The sequence below is a fragment of the Cloeon dipterum genome, chromosome 1 (assembly GCF_949628265.1).
Source record: "Cloeon dipterum chromosome 1, ieCloDipt1.1, whole genome shotgun sequence".
Lineage (NCBI taxonomy): Eukaryota > Metazoa > Arthropoda > Insecta > Ephemeroptera > Baetidae > Cloeon > Cloeon dipterum.
Window position 1 is genome coordinate 38,367,041 of NC_088786.1, and position 18,042 is coordinate 38,385,082.

The 18,042-nt window shown below is 42.1% G+C and overlaps 1 protein-coding gene and 1 long non-coding RNA gene across 4 annotated transcripts; one reads left to right on the forward strand and one right to left on the reverse strand.

Annotated features, from left to right (window-relative positions):
• Window positions 1-10,713: 10,713 nt before the first annotated feature.
• LOC135942874 (uncharacterized) lies at window positions 10,714-14,384 on the forward strand. The gene is made up of 3 exons (XM_065489217.1): window positions 10,714-13,487; window positions 13,554-13,853; window positions 13,902-14,384. The coding sequence occupies exons 1-3, from the start codon at window positions 12,477-12,479 to the stop codon at window positions 14,382-14,384; spliced, it is 1,794 nt and encodes a 597-aa protein (XP_065345289.1). The 5' UTR covers window positions 10,714-12,476.
• A 1,155-nt stretch (window positions 14,385-15,539) lies between these two features.
• Window positions 15,540-17,129, reverse strand: LOC135948574 (uncharacterized). Of its 3 annotated transcripts, none has more exons than XR_010575833.1 (5): window positions 16,750-17,129; window positions 16,551-16,687; window positions 16,369-16,501; window positions 15,641-16,319; window positions 15,540-15,591 (listed from the first exon to the last, which is right to left on the reverse strand). It is a non-coding gene; the product is annotated as an uncharacterized LOC135948574 (long non-coding RNA). The 3 variants fall into 3 exon arrangements; XR_010575832.1 differs by having other exon boundaries at window positions 15,641-15,955; window positions 16,005-16,319; window positions 16,369-16,687; XR_010575831.1 differs by having other exon boundaries at window positions 16,369-16,687.
• Between the last annotated feature and the right edge of the window lie 913 nt (window positions 17,130-18,042).

An 18,042-nucleotide genomic window follows, 5' to 3' on the forward strand; every position in this document is an offset into this window, starting at 1 on the left:
GGCAAATTTCTGCTGCCAGTTGAGTGTGCCGCATGAAACACAGATCAAAAAAAACCGTAGAAAAGCGGATGACATGCTTCGCCACCAGTTACAAGAAGAAGAAAGGAGTTGAGCAAGGCAGGGTTTCAGTTATCATGTACTGTTCTAATTTTTCAGGGGTGAGTGAAGGAGCAGAGAGTGTTTGTGGAATTTCTGATGCCAGTGCCTTTTGCCACATGAAAAGAGATCAACAGAAAGTGTCGAAAAGTGGATGACATGCTTCGCCACCAGTTACTAGAAGAAGGAAGGAGTTGAGCAAGGCAGGGTTTCAGTTATCATGTACTGTTCTAATTTTTCAGGGGTGAGTGAAGGAGCAGAGAGTGTTTGTGGAATTTCTGATGCCAGTGCCTTTTGCCACATGAAAAGAGATCAACAGAAAGTGTCGAAAAGTGGATGACATGCTTCGCCACCAGTTACTAGAAGAAGGAAGGAGTTGAGCAAGGCAGGTTTTCAGTTATCATGTACTGTTCTAATTTTTCAGGGGTGAGTGAAGGAGCAGAGAGTGTTTGTGGAATTTCTGATGCCAGTGCCTTTTGCCACATGAAAAGAGATCAACAGAAAGTGTCGAAAAGTGGATGACATGCTTCGCCACCAGTTACTAGAAGAAAGGAGTTGAGCAAGGCAGGGTTTCAGTTATCATGTACTGTTCTAATTTTTCAGGGGTGAGTGAAGGAGCAGAGAGTGTTTGTGGAATTTCTGATGCCAGTGCCTTTTGCCACATGAAAAGAGATCAACAGAAAGTGTCGAAAAGTGGATGACATGCTTCGCCACCAGTTACTAGAAGAAGAAAGGAGTTGAGCAAGGCAGGGTTTCAGTTATCATGTACTGTTCTAATTTTTCAGGGGTGAGTGAAGGAGCAGAGAGTGTTTGTGGAATTTCTGATGCCAGTGCCTTTTGCCACATGAAAAGAGATCAACAGAAAGTGTCGAAAAGTGGATGACATGCTTCGCCACCAGTTACTAGAAGAAGAAAGGAGTTGAGCAAGGCAGGGTTTCAGTTATCATGTACTGTTCTAATTTTTCAGAGGTGAGTGAAGGAGCAGAGAGTGTTTGTGGAATTTCTGATGCCAGTGCCTTTTGCCACATGAAAAGAGATCAACAGAAAGTGTCGAAAAGTGGATGACATGCTTCGCCACCAGTTACTAGAAGAAGAAAGGAGTTGAGCAAGGCAGGGTTTCAGTTATCATGTACTGTTCTAATTTTTCAGAGGTGAGTGAAGGAGCAGAGAGTGTTTGTGGAATTTCTGATGCCAGTGCCTTTTGCCACATGAAAAGAGATCAACAGAAAGTGTCGAAAAGTGGATGACATGCTTCGCCACCAGTTACTAGAAGAAGGAAGGAGTTGAGCAAGGCAGGGTTTCAGTTATCATGTACTGTTCTAATTTTTCAGGGGTGAGTGAAGGAGCAGAGAGTGTTTGTGGAATTTCTGATGCCAGTGCCTTTTGCCACATGAAAAGAGATCAACAGAAAGTGTCGAAAAGTGGATGACATGCTTCGCCACCAGTTACTAGAAGAAGGAAGGAGTTGAGCAAGGCAGGGTTTCAGTTATCATGTACGGTTCTAATTTTTCAGGGGTGAGTGAAGGAGCAGAGAGTGTTTGTGGAATTTCTGATGCCAGTGCCTTTTGCCACATGAAAAGAGATCAACAGAAAGTGTCGAAAAGTGGATGACATGCTTCGCCACCAGTTACTAGAAGAAAGGAGTTGAGCAAGGCAGGGTTTCAGTTATCATGTACTGTTCTAATTTTTCAGGGGTGAGTGAAGGAGCAGAGAGTGTTTGTGGAATTTCTGATGCCAGTGCCTTTTGCCACATGAAAAGAGATCAACAGAAAGTGTCGAAAAGTGGATGACATGCTTCGCCACCAGTTACTAGAAGAAGGAAGGAGTTGAGCAAGGCAGGTTTTCAGTTATCATGTACTGTTCTAATTTTTCAGGGGTGAGTGAAGGAGCAGAGAGTGTTTGTGGAATTTCTGATGCCAGTGCCTTTTGCCACATGAAAAGAGATCAACAGAAAGTGTCGAAAAGTGGATGACATGCTTCGCCACCAGTTACTAGAAGAAGGAAGGAGTTGAGCAAGGCAGGGTTTCAGTTATCATGTACTGTTCTAATTTTTCAGGGGTGAGTGAAGGAGCAGAGAGTGTTTGTGGAATTTCTGATGCCAGTGCCTTTTGCCACATGAAAAGAGATCAACAGAAAGTGTCAAAAAGTGGATGACATGCTTCGCCACCAGTTACTAGAAGAAGGAAGGAGTTGAGCAAGGCAGGTTTTCAGTTATCATGTACTGTTCTAATTTTTCAGGGGTGAGTGAAGGAGCAGAGAGTGTTTGTGGAATTTCTGATGCCAGTGCCTTTTGCCACATGAAAAGAGATCAACAGAAAGTGTCGAAAAGTGGATGACATGCTTCGCCACCAGTTACTAGAAGAAGGAAGGAGTTGAGCAAGGCAGGGTTTCAGTTATCATGTACTGTTCTAATTTTTCAGGGGTGAGTGAAGGAGCAGAGAGTGTTTGTGGAATTTCTGATGCCAGTGCCTTTTGCCACATGAAAAGAGATCAACAGAAAGTGTCGAAAAGTGGATGACATGCTTCGCCACCAGTTACTAGAAGAAGGAAGGAGTTGAGCAAGGCAGGGTTTCAGTTATCATGTACTGTTCTAATTTTTCAGGGGTGAGTGAAGGAGCAGAGAGTGTTTGTGGAATTTCTGATGCCAGTGCCTTTTGCCACATGAAAAGAGATCAACAGAAAGTGTCGAAAAGTGGATGACATGCTTCGCCACCAGTTACTAGAAGAAAGGAGTTGAGCAAGGCAGGGTTTCAGTTATCATGTACTGTTCTAATTTTTCAGGGGTGAGTGAAGGAGCAGAGAGTGTTTGTGGAATTTCTGATGCCAGTGCCTTTTGCCACATGAAAAGAGATCAACAGAAAGTGTCGAAAAGTGGATGACATGCTTCGCCACCAGTTACTAGAAGAAGAAAGGAGTTGAGCAAGGCAGGGTTTCAGTTATCATGTACTGTTCTAATTTTTCAGAGGTGAGTGAAGGAGCAGAGAGTGTTTGTGGAATTTCTGATGCCAGTGCCTTTTGCCACATGAAAAGAGATCAACAGAAAGTGTCGAAAAGTGGATGACATGCTTCGCCACCAGTTACTAGAAGAAGGAAGGAGTTGAGCAAGGCAGGGTTTCAGTTATCATGTACTGTTCTAATTTTTCAGGGGTGAGTGAAGGAGCAGAGAGTGTTTGTGGAATTTCTGATGCCAGTGCCTTTTGCCACATGAAAAGAGATCAACAGAAAGTGTCGAAAAGTGGATGACATGCTTCGCCACCAGTTACTAGAAGAAGGAAGGAGTTGAGCAAGGCAGGGTTTCAGTTATCATGTACTGTTCTAATTTTTCAGGGGTGAGTGAAGGAGCAGAGAGTGTTTGTGGAATTTCTGATGCCAGTGCCTTTTGCCACATGAAAAGAGATCAACAGAAAGTGTCGAAAAGTGGATGACATGCTTCGCCACCAGTTACTAGAAGAAGGAAGGAGTTGAGCAAGGCAGGGTTTCAGTTATCATGTACTGTTCTAATTTTTCAGGGGTGAGTGAAGGAGCAGAGAGTGTTTGTGGAATTTCTGATGCCAGTGCCTTTTGCCACATGAAAAGAGATCAACAGAAAGTGTCGAAAAGTGGATGACATGCTTCGCCACCAGTTACTAGAAGAAGGAAGGAGTTGAGCAAGGCAGGGTTTCAGTTATCATGTACTGTTCTAATTTTTCAGGGGTGAGTGAAGGAGCAGAGAGTGTTTGTGGAATTTCTGATGCCAGTGCCTTTTGCCACATGAAAAGAGATCAACAGAAAGTGTCGAAAAGTGGATGACATGCTTCGCCACCAGTTACTAGAAGAAAGGAGTTGAGCAAGGCAGGGTTTCAGTTATCATGTACTGTTCTAATTTTTCAGGGGTGAGTGAAGGAGCAGAGAGTGTTTGTGGAATTTCTGATGCCAGTGCCTTTTGCCACATGAAAAGAGATCAACAGAAAGTGTCGAAAAGTGGATGACATGCTTCGCCACCAGTTACTAGAAGAAGAAAGGAGTTGAGCAAGGCAGGGTTTCAGTTATCATGTACTGTTCTAATTTTTCAGGGGTGAGTGAAGGAGCAGAGAGTGTTTGTGGAATTTCTGATGCCAGTGCCTTTTGCCACATGAAAAGAGATCAACAGAAAGTGTCGAAAAGTGGATGACATGCTTCGCCACCAGTTACTAGAAGAAGAAAGGAGTTGAGCAAGGCAGGGTTTCAGTTATCATGTACTGTTCTAATTTTTCAGAGGTGAGTGAAGGAGCAGAGAGTGTTTGTGGAATTTCTGATGCCAGTGCCTTTTGCCACATGAAAAGAGATCAACAGAAAGTGTCGAAAAGTGGATGACATGCTTCGCCACCAGTTACTAGAAGAAGGAAGGAGTTGAGCAAGGCAGGGTTTCAGTTATCATGTACTGTTCTAATTTTTCAGGGGTGAGTGAAGGAGCAGAGAGTGTTTGTGGAATTTCTGATGCCAGTGCCTTTTGCCACATGAAAAGAGATCAACAGAAAGTGTCGAAAAGTGGATGACATGCTTCGCCACCAGTTACTAGAAGAAGGAAGGAGTTGAGCAAGGCAGGTTTTCAGTTATCATGTACTGTTCTAATTTTTCAGGGGTGAGTGAAGGAGCAGAGAGTGTTTGTGGAATTTCTGATGCCAGTGCCTTTTGCCACATGAAAAGAGATCAACAGAAAGTGTCGAAAAGTGGATGACATGCTTCGCCACCAGTTACTAGAAGAAGGAAGGAGTTGAGCAAGGCAGGGTTTCAGTTATCATGTACTGTTCTAATTTTTCAGGGGTGAGTGAAGGAGCAGAGAGTGTTTGTGGAATTTCTGATGCCAGTGCCTTTTGCCACATGAAAAGAGATCAACAGAAAGTGTCGAAAAGTGGATGACATGCTTCGCCACCAGTTACTAGAAGAAGGAAGGAGTTGAGCAAGGCAGGGTTTCAGTTATCATGTACTGTTCTAATTTTTCAGGGGTGAGTGAAGGAGCAGAGAGTGTTTGTGGAATTTCTGATGCCAGTGCCTTTTGCCACATGAAAAGAGATCAACAGAAAGTGTCGAAAAGTGGATGACATGCTTCGCCACCAGTTACTAGAAGAAAGGAGTTGAGCAAGGCAGGGTTTCAGTTATCATGTACTGTTCTAATTTTTCAGGGGTGAGTGAAGGAGCAGAGAGTGTTTGTGGAATTTCTGATGCCAGTGCCTTTTGCCACATGAAAAGAGATCAACAGAAAGTGTCGAAAAGTGGATGACATGCTTCGCCACCAGTTACTAGAAGAAGGAAGGAGTTGAGCAAGGCAGGGTTTCAGTTATCATGTACTGTTCTAATTTTTCAGGGGTGAGTGAAGGAGCAGAGAGTGTTTGTGGAATTTCTGATGCCAGTGCCTTTTGCCACATGAAAAGAGATCAACAGAAAGTGTCGAAAAGTGGATGACATGCTTCGCCACCAGTTACTAGAAGAAGAAAGGAGTTGAGCAAGGCAGGGTTTCAGTTATCATGTACTGTTCTAATTTTTCAGGGGTGAGTGAAGGAGCAGAGAGTGTTTGTGGAATTTCTGATGCCAGTGCCTTTTGCCACATGAAAAGAGATCAACAGAAAGTGTCGAAAAGTGGATGACATGCTTCGCCACCAGTTACTAGAAGAAGGAAGGAGTTGAGCAAGGCAGGGTTTCAGTTATCATGTACTGTTCTAATTTTTCAGGGGTGAGTGAAGGAGCAGAGAGTGTTTGTGGAATTTCTGATGCCAGTGCCTTTTGCCACATGAAAAGAGATCAACAGAAAGTGTCGAAAAGTGGATGACATGCTTCGCCACCAGTTACTAGAAGAAGGAAGGAGTTGAGCAAGGCAGGGTTTCAGTTATCATGTACTGTTCTAATTTTTCAGGGGTGAGTGAAGGAGCAGAGAGTGTTTGTGGAATTTCTGATGCCAGTGCCTTTTGCCACATGAAAAGAGATCAACAGAAAGTGTCGAAAAGTGGATGACATGCTTCGCCACCAGTTACTAGAAGAAGGAAGGAGTTGAGCAAGGCAGGGTTTCAGTTATCATGTACTGTTCTAATTTTTCAGGGGTGAGTGAAGGAGCAGAGAGTGTTTGTGGAATTTCTGATGCCAGTGCCTTTTGCCACATGAAAAGAGATCAACAGAAAGTGTCGAAAAGTGGATGACATGCTTCGCCACCAGTTACTAGAAGAAGGAAGGAGTTGAGCAAGGCAGGGTTTCAGTTATCATGTACTGTTCTAATTTTTCAGGGGTGAGTGAAGGAGCAGAGAGTGTTTGTGGAATTTCTGATGCCAGTGCCTTTTGCCACATGAAAAGAGATCAACAGAAAGTGTCGAAAAGTGGATGACATGCTTCGCCACCAGTTACTAGAAGAAGGAAGGAGTTGAGCAAGGCAGGGTTTCAGTTATCATGTACTGTTCTAATTTTTCAGGGGTGAGTGAAGGAGCAGAGAGTGTTTGTGGAATTTCTGATGCCAGTGCCTTTTGCCACATGAAAAGAGATCAACAGAAAGTGTCGAAAAGTGGATGACATGCTTCGCCACCAGTTACTAGAAGAAGGAAGGAGTTGAGCAAGGCAGGGTTTCAGTTATCATGTACTGTTCTAATTTTTCAGGGGTGAGTGAAGGAGCAGAGAGTGTTTGTGGAATTTCTGATGCCAGTGCCTTTTGCCACATGAAAAGAGATCAACAGAAAGTGTCGAAAAGTGGATGACATGCTTCGCCACCAGTTACTAGAAGAAAGGAGTTGAGCAAGGCAGGGTTTCAGTTATCATGTACTGTTCTAATTTTTCAGGGGTGAGTGAAGGAGCAGAGAGTGTTTGTGGAATTTCTGATGCCAGTGCCTTTTGCCACATGAAAAGAGATCAACAGAAAGTGTCGAAAAGTGGATGACATGCTTCGCCACCAGTTACTAGAAGAAGAAAGGAGTTGAGCAAGGCAGGGTTTCAGTTATCATGTACTGTTCTAATTTTTCAGGGGTGAGTGAAGGAGCAGAGAGTGTTTGTGGAATTTCTGATGCCAGTGCCTTTTGCCACATGAAAAGAGATCAACAGAAAGTGTCGAAAAGTGGATGACATGCTTCGCCACCAGTTACTAGAAGAAGAAAGGAGTTGAGCAAGGCAGGGTTTCAGTTATCATGTACTGTTCTAATTTTTCAGAGGTGAGTGAAGGAGCAGAGAGTGTTTGTGGAATTTCTGATGCCAGTGCCTTTTGCCACATGAAAAGAGATCAACAGAAAGTGTCGAAAAGTGGATGACATGCTTCGCCACCAGTTACTAGAAGAAGGAAGGAGTTGAGCAAGGCAGGGTTTCAGTTATCATGTACTGTTCTAATTTTTCAGGGGTGAGTGAAGGAGCAGAGAGTGTTTGTGGAATTTCTGATGCCAGTGCCTTTTGCCACATGAAAAGAGATCAACAGAAAGTGTCGAAAAGTGGATGACATGCTTCGCCACCAGTTACTAGAAGAAGGAAGGAGTTGAGCAAGGCAGGTTTTCAGTTATCATGTACTGTTCTAATTTTTCAGGGGTGAGTGAAGGAGCAGAGAGTGTTTGTGGAATTTCTGATGCCAGTGCCTTTTGCCACATGAAAAGAGATCAACAGAAAGTGTCGAAAAGTGGATGACATGCTTCGCCACCAGTTACTAGAAGAAGGAAGGAGTTGAGCAAGGCAGGGTTTCAGTTATCATGTACTGTTCTAATTTTTCAGGGGTGAGTGAAGGAGCAGAGAGTGTTTGTGGAATTTCTGATGCCAGTGCCTTTTGCCACATGAAAAGAGATCAACAGAAAGTGTCGAAAAGTGGATGACATGCTTCGCCACCAGTTACTAGAAGAAGGAAGGAGTTGAGCAAGGCAGGGTTTCAGTTATCATGTACTGTTCTAATTTTTCAGGGGTGAGTGAAGGAGCAGAGAGTGTTTGTGGAATTTCTGATGCCAGTGCCTTTTGCCACATGAAAAGAGATCAACAGAAAGTGTCGAAAAGTGGATGACATGCTTCGCCACCAGTTACTAGAAGAAAGGAGTTGAGCAAGGCAGGGTTTCAGTTATCATGTACTGTTCTAATTTTTCAGGGGTGAGTGAAGGAGCAGAGAGTGTTTGTGGAATTTCTGATGCCAGTGCCTTTTGCCACATGAAAAGAGATCAACAGAAAGTGTCGAAAAGTGGATGACATGCTTCGCCACCAGTTACTAGAAGAAGGAAGGAGTTGAGCAAGGCAGGGTTTCAGTTATCATGTACTGTTCTAATTTTTCAGGGGTGAGTGAAGGAGCAGAGAGTGTTTGTGGAATTTCTGATGCCAGTGCCTTTTGCCACATGAAAAGAGATCAACAGAAAGTGTCGAAAAGTGGATGACATGCTTCGCCACCAGTTACTAGAAGAAGAAAGGAGTTGAGCAAGGCAGGGTTTCAGTTATCATGTACTGTTCTAATTTTTCAGAGGTGAGTGAAGGAGCAGAGAGTGTTTGTGGAATTTCTGATGCCAGTGCCTTTTGCCACATGAAAAGAGATCAACAGAAAGTGTCGAAAAGTGGATGACATGCTTCGCCACCAGTTACTAGAAGAAGGAAGGAGTTGAGCAAGGCAGGGTTTCAGTTATCATGTACTGTTCTAATTTTTCAGGGGTGAGTGAAGGAGCAGAGAGTGTTTGTGGAATTTCTGATGCCAGTGCCTTTTGCCACATGAAAAGAGATCAACAGAAAGTGTCGAAAAGTGGATGACATGCTTCGCCACCAGTTACTAGAAGAAGGAAGGAGTTGAGCAAGGCAGGGTTTCAGTTATCATGTACTGTTCTAATTTTTCAGGGGTGAGTGAAGGAGCAGAGAGTGTTTGTGGAATTTCTGATGCCAGTGCCTTTTGCCACATGAAAAGAGATCAACAGAAAGTGTCGAAAAGTGGATGACATGCTTCGCCACCAGTTACTAGAAGAAGGAAGGAGTTGAGCAAGGCAGGGTTTCAGTTATCATGTACTGTTCTAATTTTTCAGGGGTGAGTGAAGGAGCAGAGAGTGTTTGTGGAATTTCTGATGCCAGTGCCTTTTGCCACATGAAAAGAGATCAACAGAAAGTGTCGAAAAGTGGATGACATGCTTCGCCACCAGTTACTAGAAGAAGGAAGGAGTTGAGCAAGGCAGGGTTTCAGTTATCATGTACTGTTCTAATTTTTCAGGGGTGAGTGAAGGAGCAGAGAGTGTTTGTGGAATTTCTGATGCCAGTGCCTTTTGCCACATGAAAAGAGATCAACAGAAAGTGTCGAAAAGTGGATGACATGCTTCGCCACCAGTTACTAGAAGAAAGGAGTTGAGCAAGGCAGGGTTTCAGTTATCATGTACTGTTCTAATTTTTCAGGGGTGAGTGAAGGAGCAGAGAGTGTTTGTGGAATTTCTGATGCCAGTGCCTTTTGCCACATGAAAAGAGATCAACAGAAAGTGTCGAAAAGTGGATGACATGCTTCGCCACCAGTTACTAGAAGAAGAAAGGAGTTGAGCAAGGCAGGGTTTCAGTTATCATGTACTGTTCTAATTTTTCAGGGGTGAGTGAAGGAGCAGAGAGTGTTTGTGGAATTTCTGATGCCAGTGCCTTTTGCCACATGAAAAGAGATCAACAGAAAGTGTCGAAAAGTGGATGACATGCTTCGCCACCAGTTACTAGAAGAAGAAAGGAGTTGAGCAAGGCAGGGTTTCAGTTATCATGTACTGTTCTAATTTTTCAGAGGTGAGTGAAGGAGCAGAGAGTGTTTGTGGAATTTCTGATGCCAGTGCCTTTTGCCACATGAAAAGAGATCAACAGAAAGTGTCGAAAAGTGGATGACATGCTTCGCCACCAGTTACTAGAAGAAGGAAGGAGTTGAGCAAGGCAGGGTTTCAGTTATCATGTACTGTTCTAATTTTTCAGGGGTGAGTGAAGGAGCAGAGAGTGTTTGTGGAATTTCTGATGCCAGTGCCTTTTGCCACATGAAAAGAGATCAACAGAAAGTGTCGAAAAGTGGATGACATGCTTCGCCACCAGTTACTAGAAGAAGGAAGGAGTTGAGCAAGGCAGGGTTTCAGTTATCATGTACTGTTCTAATGTCTCAGGGGTGAGTGAAGGAGCAGAGAGTGTTTGTGGAATTTCTGATGCCAGTGCCTTTTGCCACATGAAAAGAGATCAACAGAAAGTGTCGAAAAGTGGATGACATGCTTCGCCACCAGTTACTAGAAGAAGGAAGGAGTTGAGCAAGGCAGGGTTTCAGTTATCATGTACTGTTCTAATTTTTCAGGGGTGAGTGAAGGAGCAGAGAGTGTTTGTGGAATTTCTGATGCCAGTGCCTTTTGCCACATGAAAAGAGATCAACAGAAAGTGTCGAAAAGTGGATGACATGCTTCGCCTGCTGTGGCCACCAGTTACTAGAGGTAGGATGGAGTTGAGCAAAGCAGGGTTTCAGTTATCATGTACTGGTCTAATGTCTCAGGGGTGAGTGAAGGAGCAGAGAGTGTTTGTGGAATTTCTGATGCCAGTGCCTTTTGCCACATGAAAAGAGATCAATAGAAAACGTCGAAAAGCGGATGTAATGCTTCGCCTGCTGTGGCCACCAGTTACTAGAGGTAGGATGGAGTTGAGCAAAGCAGGGTTTCAGTTATCATGTACTGTTCTAATTTTTCAGGGGTGAGTGAAGGAGCAGAGTGTTTGAGTAATTTCTGATGCCATATTTGTGTGCCTCGTGAATTTCATAAGCTTAGTATCAGTGATTAGTAGGTCTTTTTTTCGCAGATGTGTAAAACAAGAGAAGCTTTTGTATCACCAGTTATGAAGCAATAAAATATTTTCAATTTGACTTGTAAATGACTTTTATTGTATATCTCTTGCTGGTTGAAATCCTATGTAGGAACCTGATGCTTCTGGCCATTTTTTTCTAATGATATTGACTACACACGCAGGGATTGTTTGTCTATTTCCTTTTCCCAATTTTTTTCCAGATGATATCCATGAAATGTAGCTTTTGTATGCAACAAAGCGCCTGCTTGAATTATTGTTCATTTTTAGTTTGCGCCTATGCTCAACATTTTTTGTGTACAAGAGTAAAGTGTTTTTCAACATCTTGAGAACGTCCTTGTTCAGAACTGTGCTTTTAAATCCTTGAGTTTGGGTGACACATTTTTTCTCGCTCTTTTTCAATTTTGATAAAGCGCCATTTGTATCACGACAGCAAATGTTCTCCATTGGGAGACCGGAATTTGAGCAATTATCACAATGGCACCAAAGGCTGAAATGTTGAGCACCACGTTCATAGAGTGCCTTTTTTCTGTTCGTTTCATGTTCTTTTTGTAATCTTCTTTCTTCAGTCATCTGAGGTTCTATATCAGGTGCAAAAGGCCGTAAGATATGTAATGAGTTTGCCATGGACTCAGCCTGTATTAAAAAATAAATTTTGAAAACAATCAAGTATATCTGCAATTTGGTTAAAAATTACCATGGTTTTGTGTTTTCATTTATTGTTTTGGTGGGTTATTTTGGTTTCGTTTCTATAAAAGCTCTAGCAGAGATTTTTGTTGTTCTTATATATTCCTCGTCACGTCATTGGTCGAAAGTCTTTGTTATTGGAGAACATATGGGGAACTTGGGGAACATTTATTGTTTTCAAACTCCATCTTTGTTTATGTTCAATAAAACCATAGTTTAGGAAGGCTGAAAATGAGTTAAATTTGCCCAACCATGGGAAGAACGAAGTGTGTACTCTGTTCAGCTTCTTCTGGGAGAGGCAAAGGAGTAAAGCATTTTTACAAAATTCCCTTTTCTAACCCACAGCTGTAAGTTTGAAAGTTTATTATAATTTTGTCGTTTCCAAGATTTATTGAATAATTATTTTTTTATCAAATAGGCTTCAACAATGGGAAGAAAGATGTGGGCTCAAATTTGAAATTGAAAAAGACTCACACATCTGTGGAGACCACTTCAACCCCGCAGATTTTCATGCAGTAGTCGATGTACCAAAGCCGGCAAAAAGGCCCAAATTATCTGAATTTGCCGTACCAAGCCAAAATTTGACAAAAGGTTAATTTCCAAGACTGTTTAGTAAAATTAAAAAACAAAATGATAAGAATCACGAAAATATATTCATTTCATCTTTTACAAATACAATTGATATATAACGTTTAAAAATGAATAGAATTGAATTTCTATCAACACTTTTGAATTAAAAATGAATATTAATATCTACGGACAGTTGCTGATGGAAATAAAATTTGATTGTAGTGACAGGGAAGAAAGCCACAACCACCAGAAGAGGTGTGAAGTCGAGTGCCTCGGAAAAAGTGCCGGAAACAAGGGAATCAAATCCAGGCACAATAGTAGAAATATCCCCCTCCGCATCAGGAGTTGTTCCATCAAGTACAGACCAATCTCCTTCAGAGAAATCAAATGCAACGCTGACCATGAGTAGAAGAGAGAAGAGAGCTTCAAAAAGGAAACAAATTCTTCTTCCCATGGAAGTGTCACCTGCAAAATCTGTAGAAGAAGTTTTATTTATTCCAAGTCCGTCCAAAGTCAGCACTCCAAAGAGAAAACAGCCAGATGACGTGGATTGTTCTCCACCTTCACCCAAAAGTTTTTCCCCTCCAGCATCGCCAGCACCTGACTGTAGTGAAGATGAGATTTGTGACAATCAAGACCCTGAATACATGCCAGATAAATCCGCATTAAATGAATCGACTCTACAGTCCTCTCTTGACAATGATCCTGATGAATTCGACGCTCGTATGAATGGCATCAAACACGTGCTTGTAGACGTTTGCAAATTGGATCAACTTTTCACAAATTGTTCAACATGTGGATCAATGAATGAAGTTGAACGAGTGCGCACTGGAGCTTGTGTATCATATAAAACAACTTGTACCAAAAATTCAAAGCACGAGTTAGTTTGGAACTCGTCGTCAAAGACAAAGAACAAAATGCCAATTGTCAATTTGCTGCTGAGTGCTGCAATATTTTGCACAGGCCTCGGGTTCACGGCCTTCAAGAAGATTGCTGATAGCATTGGTCTTGCCTTTATGGGTAAGACCACATTTTACAACCATGTCAGCACATTTATCGCACCAGTATTGAGGCATTCATGGATCAAAATGAGACAGGAGATTTATGAAGAGTTGAAAAAAGAAGAAGATCTAGTATTTTCTGGCGATGCTAGGTTCGATTCTCCTGGGTTTAGTGCCAAATATTCCCTTTACTCCATCATGTCAAACAAAGACAGCAAAATTGTTGACTTTGTCCTTTTTCAAAAAGGGTTCGAAGATGGTGAGATGGAGTCCAAATCTTTCAACCACACGTTCAAGAGAGTTGTAGAAGAAATTGGGTCCAAGAAAATCAAGACATTTTGCTCTGACAGAAATAGGTCTGTAGCAAAACTGATGAGGGAGCAGTTCAAAGGGATTGAACATTCTTTCGATGTAAGTTTACAAACCCGATTTAGCGGCAAAATTAATGTCATAGAGCACCTCCAAAACTAATCACAGGTCTGGCACTTGGCGAAGTCTCTTAGGAAGAGTTTAAGTAAAACTGCAAAAACCCATAAATGTTTGGAGCCATGGCTTGATTCCATCATTAAGCACCTTTGGTACTGCAGTAGTACCTGTGGGGGAAGCGCTGATGTGCTGCTGGAGAAGTGGGACTCACTCAATCATCATCTCCGAGGAGAACATGAATGGCAAAAAGAGGGGAAAGCATTGTCTTGTGAGCACCCAAATTACGATCATGAACGCCAGCAAAACACGGATTGGGTCACTGATGATGACGCGCTTTTGGCTCTAAGAAAAGTAATAAATACAAAATTTTATTGTCTTATCTATAATATCTCATTTTAGGTAACACACAAACCATCATTTTTGCGAGACCTGACACACTGCAGGTTCTACGTTCACACTGGACAACTTGAGTCCTTCCACAACGAAATTTTGGTCTATGCCCCTAAGAGACTCCATTATATGTTCGAAAACATGCAACTGAGAATGATACTTGCCATCCTGGATCACAACAATAACGTTGGAAGGGCAGTAACTGGGAGTCACACAAGATATTCTAAATCACGAAAAGCCTTTTCCCTGGAAAATACCTATGAAACAAAAGATCATACCTGGAGGTATGACCTAATTCATGACATCCTTCAGTATGCAGGACACCCCGATGAATTCCTAGGAAGTGAGGAAGAGCAACTAAAACTCCTTTCACCCCCATACAGCATTCCAAAATCGACTGTAAGTGTTCCAAAACCAGGGCTAGAGGAACTACAGAGTAATCAAAATCTAAGAAGATTGGCTGCTGAGAGACAGCTTGCAATGAATCTATAGTGTAAGGGAGGATATTTCAATTATACCAATAAACTTGTTAAAATTGTACAATATAATTGATTTAATCAAAACCCAAACACATTAGACAGTCCTTGTTATAAACTTCAAATCAATAACTATACAGAGAATATAACTACATAAAATCACAAATGGTACAATTAAATCCTACCCCAAGAGATGCCGGCGCAGGCCAAGCATGTCCTCCGCTTTTCGACGATTTCTGTTGGATCTCTTTTTATGTGGCAAAAGACACAGGTATCAGAAATTCCTCAAACACTCATTGCTCATTCAAACGCACACCTGAAAAATTAGACAAGTACATGATAACTGAAACGCTGCTTTGCTCAACTCCATCCTACCTCTAGTAACTGGTGGCGAAGCATGTCATCCACTTTTCGACACTTTCTGTTGATCTCTTTTCATGTGGCAAAAGGCACTGGCATCAGAAATTCCACAAACACTCTCTGCTCCTTCACTCACCCCTGAAAAATTAGAACAGTACATGATAACTGAAACCCTGCCTTGCTCAACTCCTTCCTTCTTCTAGTAACTGGTGGCGAAGCATGTCATCCACTTTTCGACACTTTCTGTTGATCTCTTTTCATGTGGCAAAAGGCACTGGCATCAGAAATTCCACAAACACTCTCTGCTCCTTCACTCACCCCTGAAAAATTAGAACAGTACATGATAACTGAAACCCTGCCTTGCTCAACTCCTTCCTTCTTCTAGTAACTGGTGGCGAAGCATGTCATCCACTTTTCGACACTTTCTGTTGATCTCTTTTCATGTGGCAAAAGGCACTGGCATCAGAAATTCCACAAACACTCTCTGCTCCTTCACTCACCCCTGAAAAATTAGAACAGTACATGATAACTGAAACCCTGCCTTGCTCAACTCCTTCCTTCTTCTAGTAACTGGTGGCGAAGCATGTCATCCACTTTTCGACACTTTCTGTTGATCTCTTTTCATGTGGCAAAAGGCACTGGCATCAGAAATTCCACAAACACTCTCTGCTCCTTCACTCACCCCTGAAAAATTAGAACAGTACATGATAACTGAAACCCTGCCTTGCTCAACTCCTTTCTTCTAGTAACTGGTGGCGAAGCATGTCATCCACTTTTCGACACTTTCTGTTGATCTCTTTTCATGTGGAAAAAGGCACTGGCATCAGAAATTCCACAAACACTCTCTGCTCCTTCACTCACCCCTGAAAAATTAGAACAGTACATGATAACTGAAACCCTGCCTTGCTCAACTCCTTCCTTCTTCTAGTAACTGGTGGCGAAGCATGTCATCCACTTTTCGACACTTTCTGTTGATCTCTTTTCATGTGGCAAAAGGCACTGGCATCAGAAATTCCACAAACACTCTCTGCTCCTTCACTCACCCCTGAAAAATTAGAACAGTACATGATAACTGAAACCCTGCCTTGCTCAACTCCTTCCTTCTTCTAGTAACTGGTGGCGAAGCATGTCATCCACTTTTCGACACTTTCTGTTGATCTCTTTTCATGTGGCAAAAGGCACTGGCATCAGAAATTCCACAAACACTCTCTGCTCCTTCACTCACCCCTGAAAAATTAGAACAGTACATGATAACTGAAACCCTGCCTTGCTCAACTCCTTCCTTCTTCTAGTAACTGGTGGCGAAGCATGTCATCCACTTTTCGACACTTTCTGTTGATCTCTTTTCATGTGGCAAAAGGCACTGGCATCAGAAATTCCACAAACACTCTCTGCTCCTTCACTCACCTCTGAAAAATTAGAACAGTACATGATAACTGAAACCCTGCCTTGCTCAACTCCTTCCTTCTTCTAGTAACTGGTGGCGAAGCATGTCATCCACTTTTCGACACTTTCTGTTGATCTCTTTTCATGTGGCAAAAGGCACTGGCATCAGAAATTCCACAAACACTCTCTGCTCCTTCACTCACCCCTGAAAAATTAGAACAGTACATGATAACTGAAAACCTGCCTTGCTCAACTCCTTCCTTCTTCTAGTAACTGGTGGCGAAGCATGTCATCCACTTTTCGACACTTTCTGTTGATCTCTTTTCATGTGGCAAAAGGCACTGGCATCAGAAATTCCACAAACACTCTCTGCTCCTTCACTCACCCCTGAAAAATTAGAACAGTACATGATAACTGAAACCCTGCCTTGCTCAACTCCTTTCTTCTTCTTGTAACTGGTGGCGAAGCATGTCATCCGCTTTTCTACGGTTTTTTTTGATCTGTGTTTCATGCGGCACACTCAACTGGCAGCAGAAATTTGCCAAATATGCTCTGCGTCTCTTTCACACACGTCTTAGAAATGAGAAAAGTCAATAAACACATTCATTCTCTGCTTTGGTCTAGTCTAAATTTACCTTTTCAGAAAATTTGGCGAGGACCAAGCTTCGCCATTCGCCAGCGTATTATAATATAACACATAATGCTTCGTATGCCAGCATTCCTTTTGTTTTTACCGTCTGTTGAACACGAGATAAATTAATTATCTTGTAATTAATAGGAAAGATGAACGTTCTATCACGATTTATAACTTCGAACGATGGTTTGCGTACATAGTAGCACTGTTGCGGTTAGTTCCATGTGTTGTCATGCACGGCGGCCATATTTCTGTCACGTGACCACGCTAACGGCGCGCTACACTCAAAAAGGTGCCAGCATGAAAATGCTAACTTTGCACCACTTCCGATTATATTTTCGACTTTTTTCAGAGTACTCTTCTTATTAAAATTTAAGAAGCTTTCTTTTGATACCAGAGTATAGGCCTCACGGGCCAATTGCTTTAAAAAAAAAATAAATGACTTTTGGCGATTCTTTCGGGGGCACGGGGGGTTGCGGGAGAGATGGGGGTTATAAAAAGCAGCCATATCACCCGCAGAATTTTACGGCAAATTTAATGAGCACCAGATTTGGACCGTTAAATTGATAGATTCCGAGATAAGGGTCGGAAGGTGCAAAAACGTGGTTTGGACATTAATTATTTATTCCGGCGGACCCTTACGCGGGCCCAGAGGCCGAGAGGACCTGCAACTACCTTTCATTCGAAAAACGCTGCAATCAGCTACAAAATCTTGTTTGGTTCCGTCAAGCAGTTCCAACGGCGCCGGAGATACGAGGGCCGATAGGGGAGGGTGCTGCAACTGGGTGAGTTCGAAGTTTAAATAAAAAATGAAAATATTTCGATCAAACTTTTCTTTTGACAGTGGTAATTTCCATATCAATGAAGGCAACAATTACTTTTACTAGATAAACAACTGTCGTGTTTTTAGTTGATTTGATATTTTAAATATTGTAAAATTGGTGTTTTTAATTAATATCTCGGTTTAAAATAAGTTTAGCGGAAAATTGTTCAGGACCAATTAATTTCTAAACTAAGAATTGAACTAACCAAAGCGTTTACGGCAATTAGAACCGAAAATATAAATCGATCTGGCGCAAAATAAAATCCGGCCGCACTCTTGAATGAATCGACGCGGGCTTGTACGAGAGAAGACCAAAGTCGGTATAAAATTTCATTTTTCTCATTATTTCGCTCCCTCATACAATTAAAGCAATGATTATTATTTTACACAAGATAAAAAAATCACAATTCCTGATTCCCTGGGCAAGATTTCTTGAAAAAATTGTCTGAGACGATGAGAAATTTATCTGGG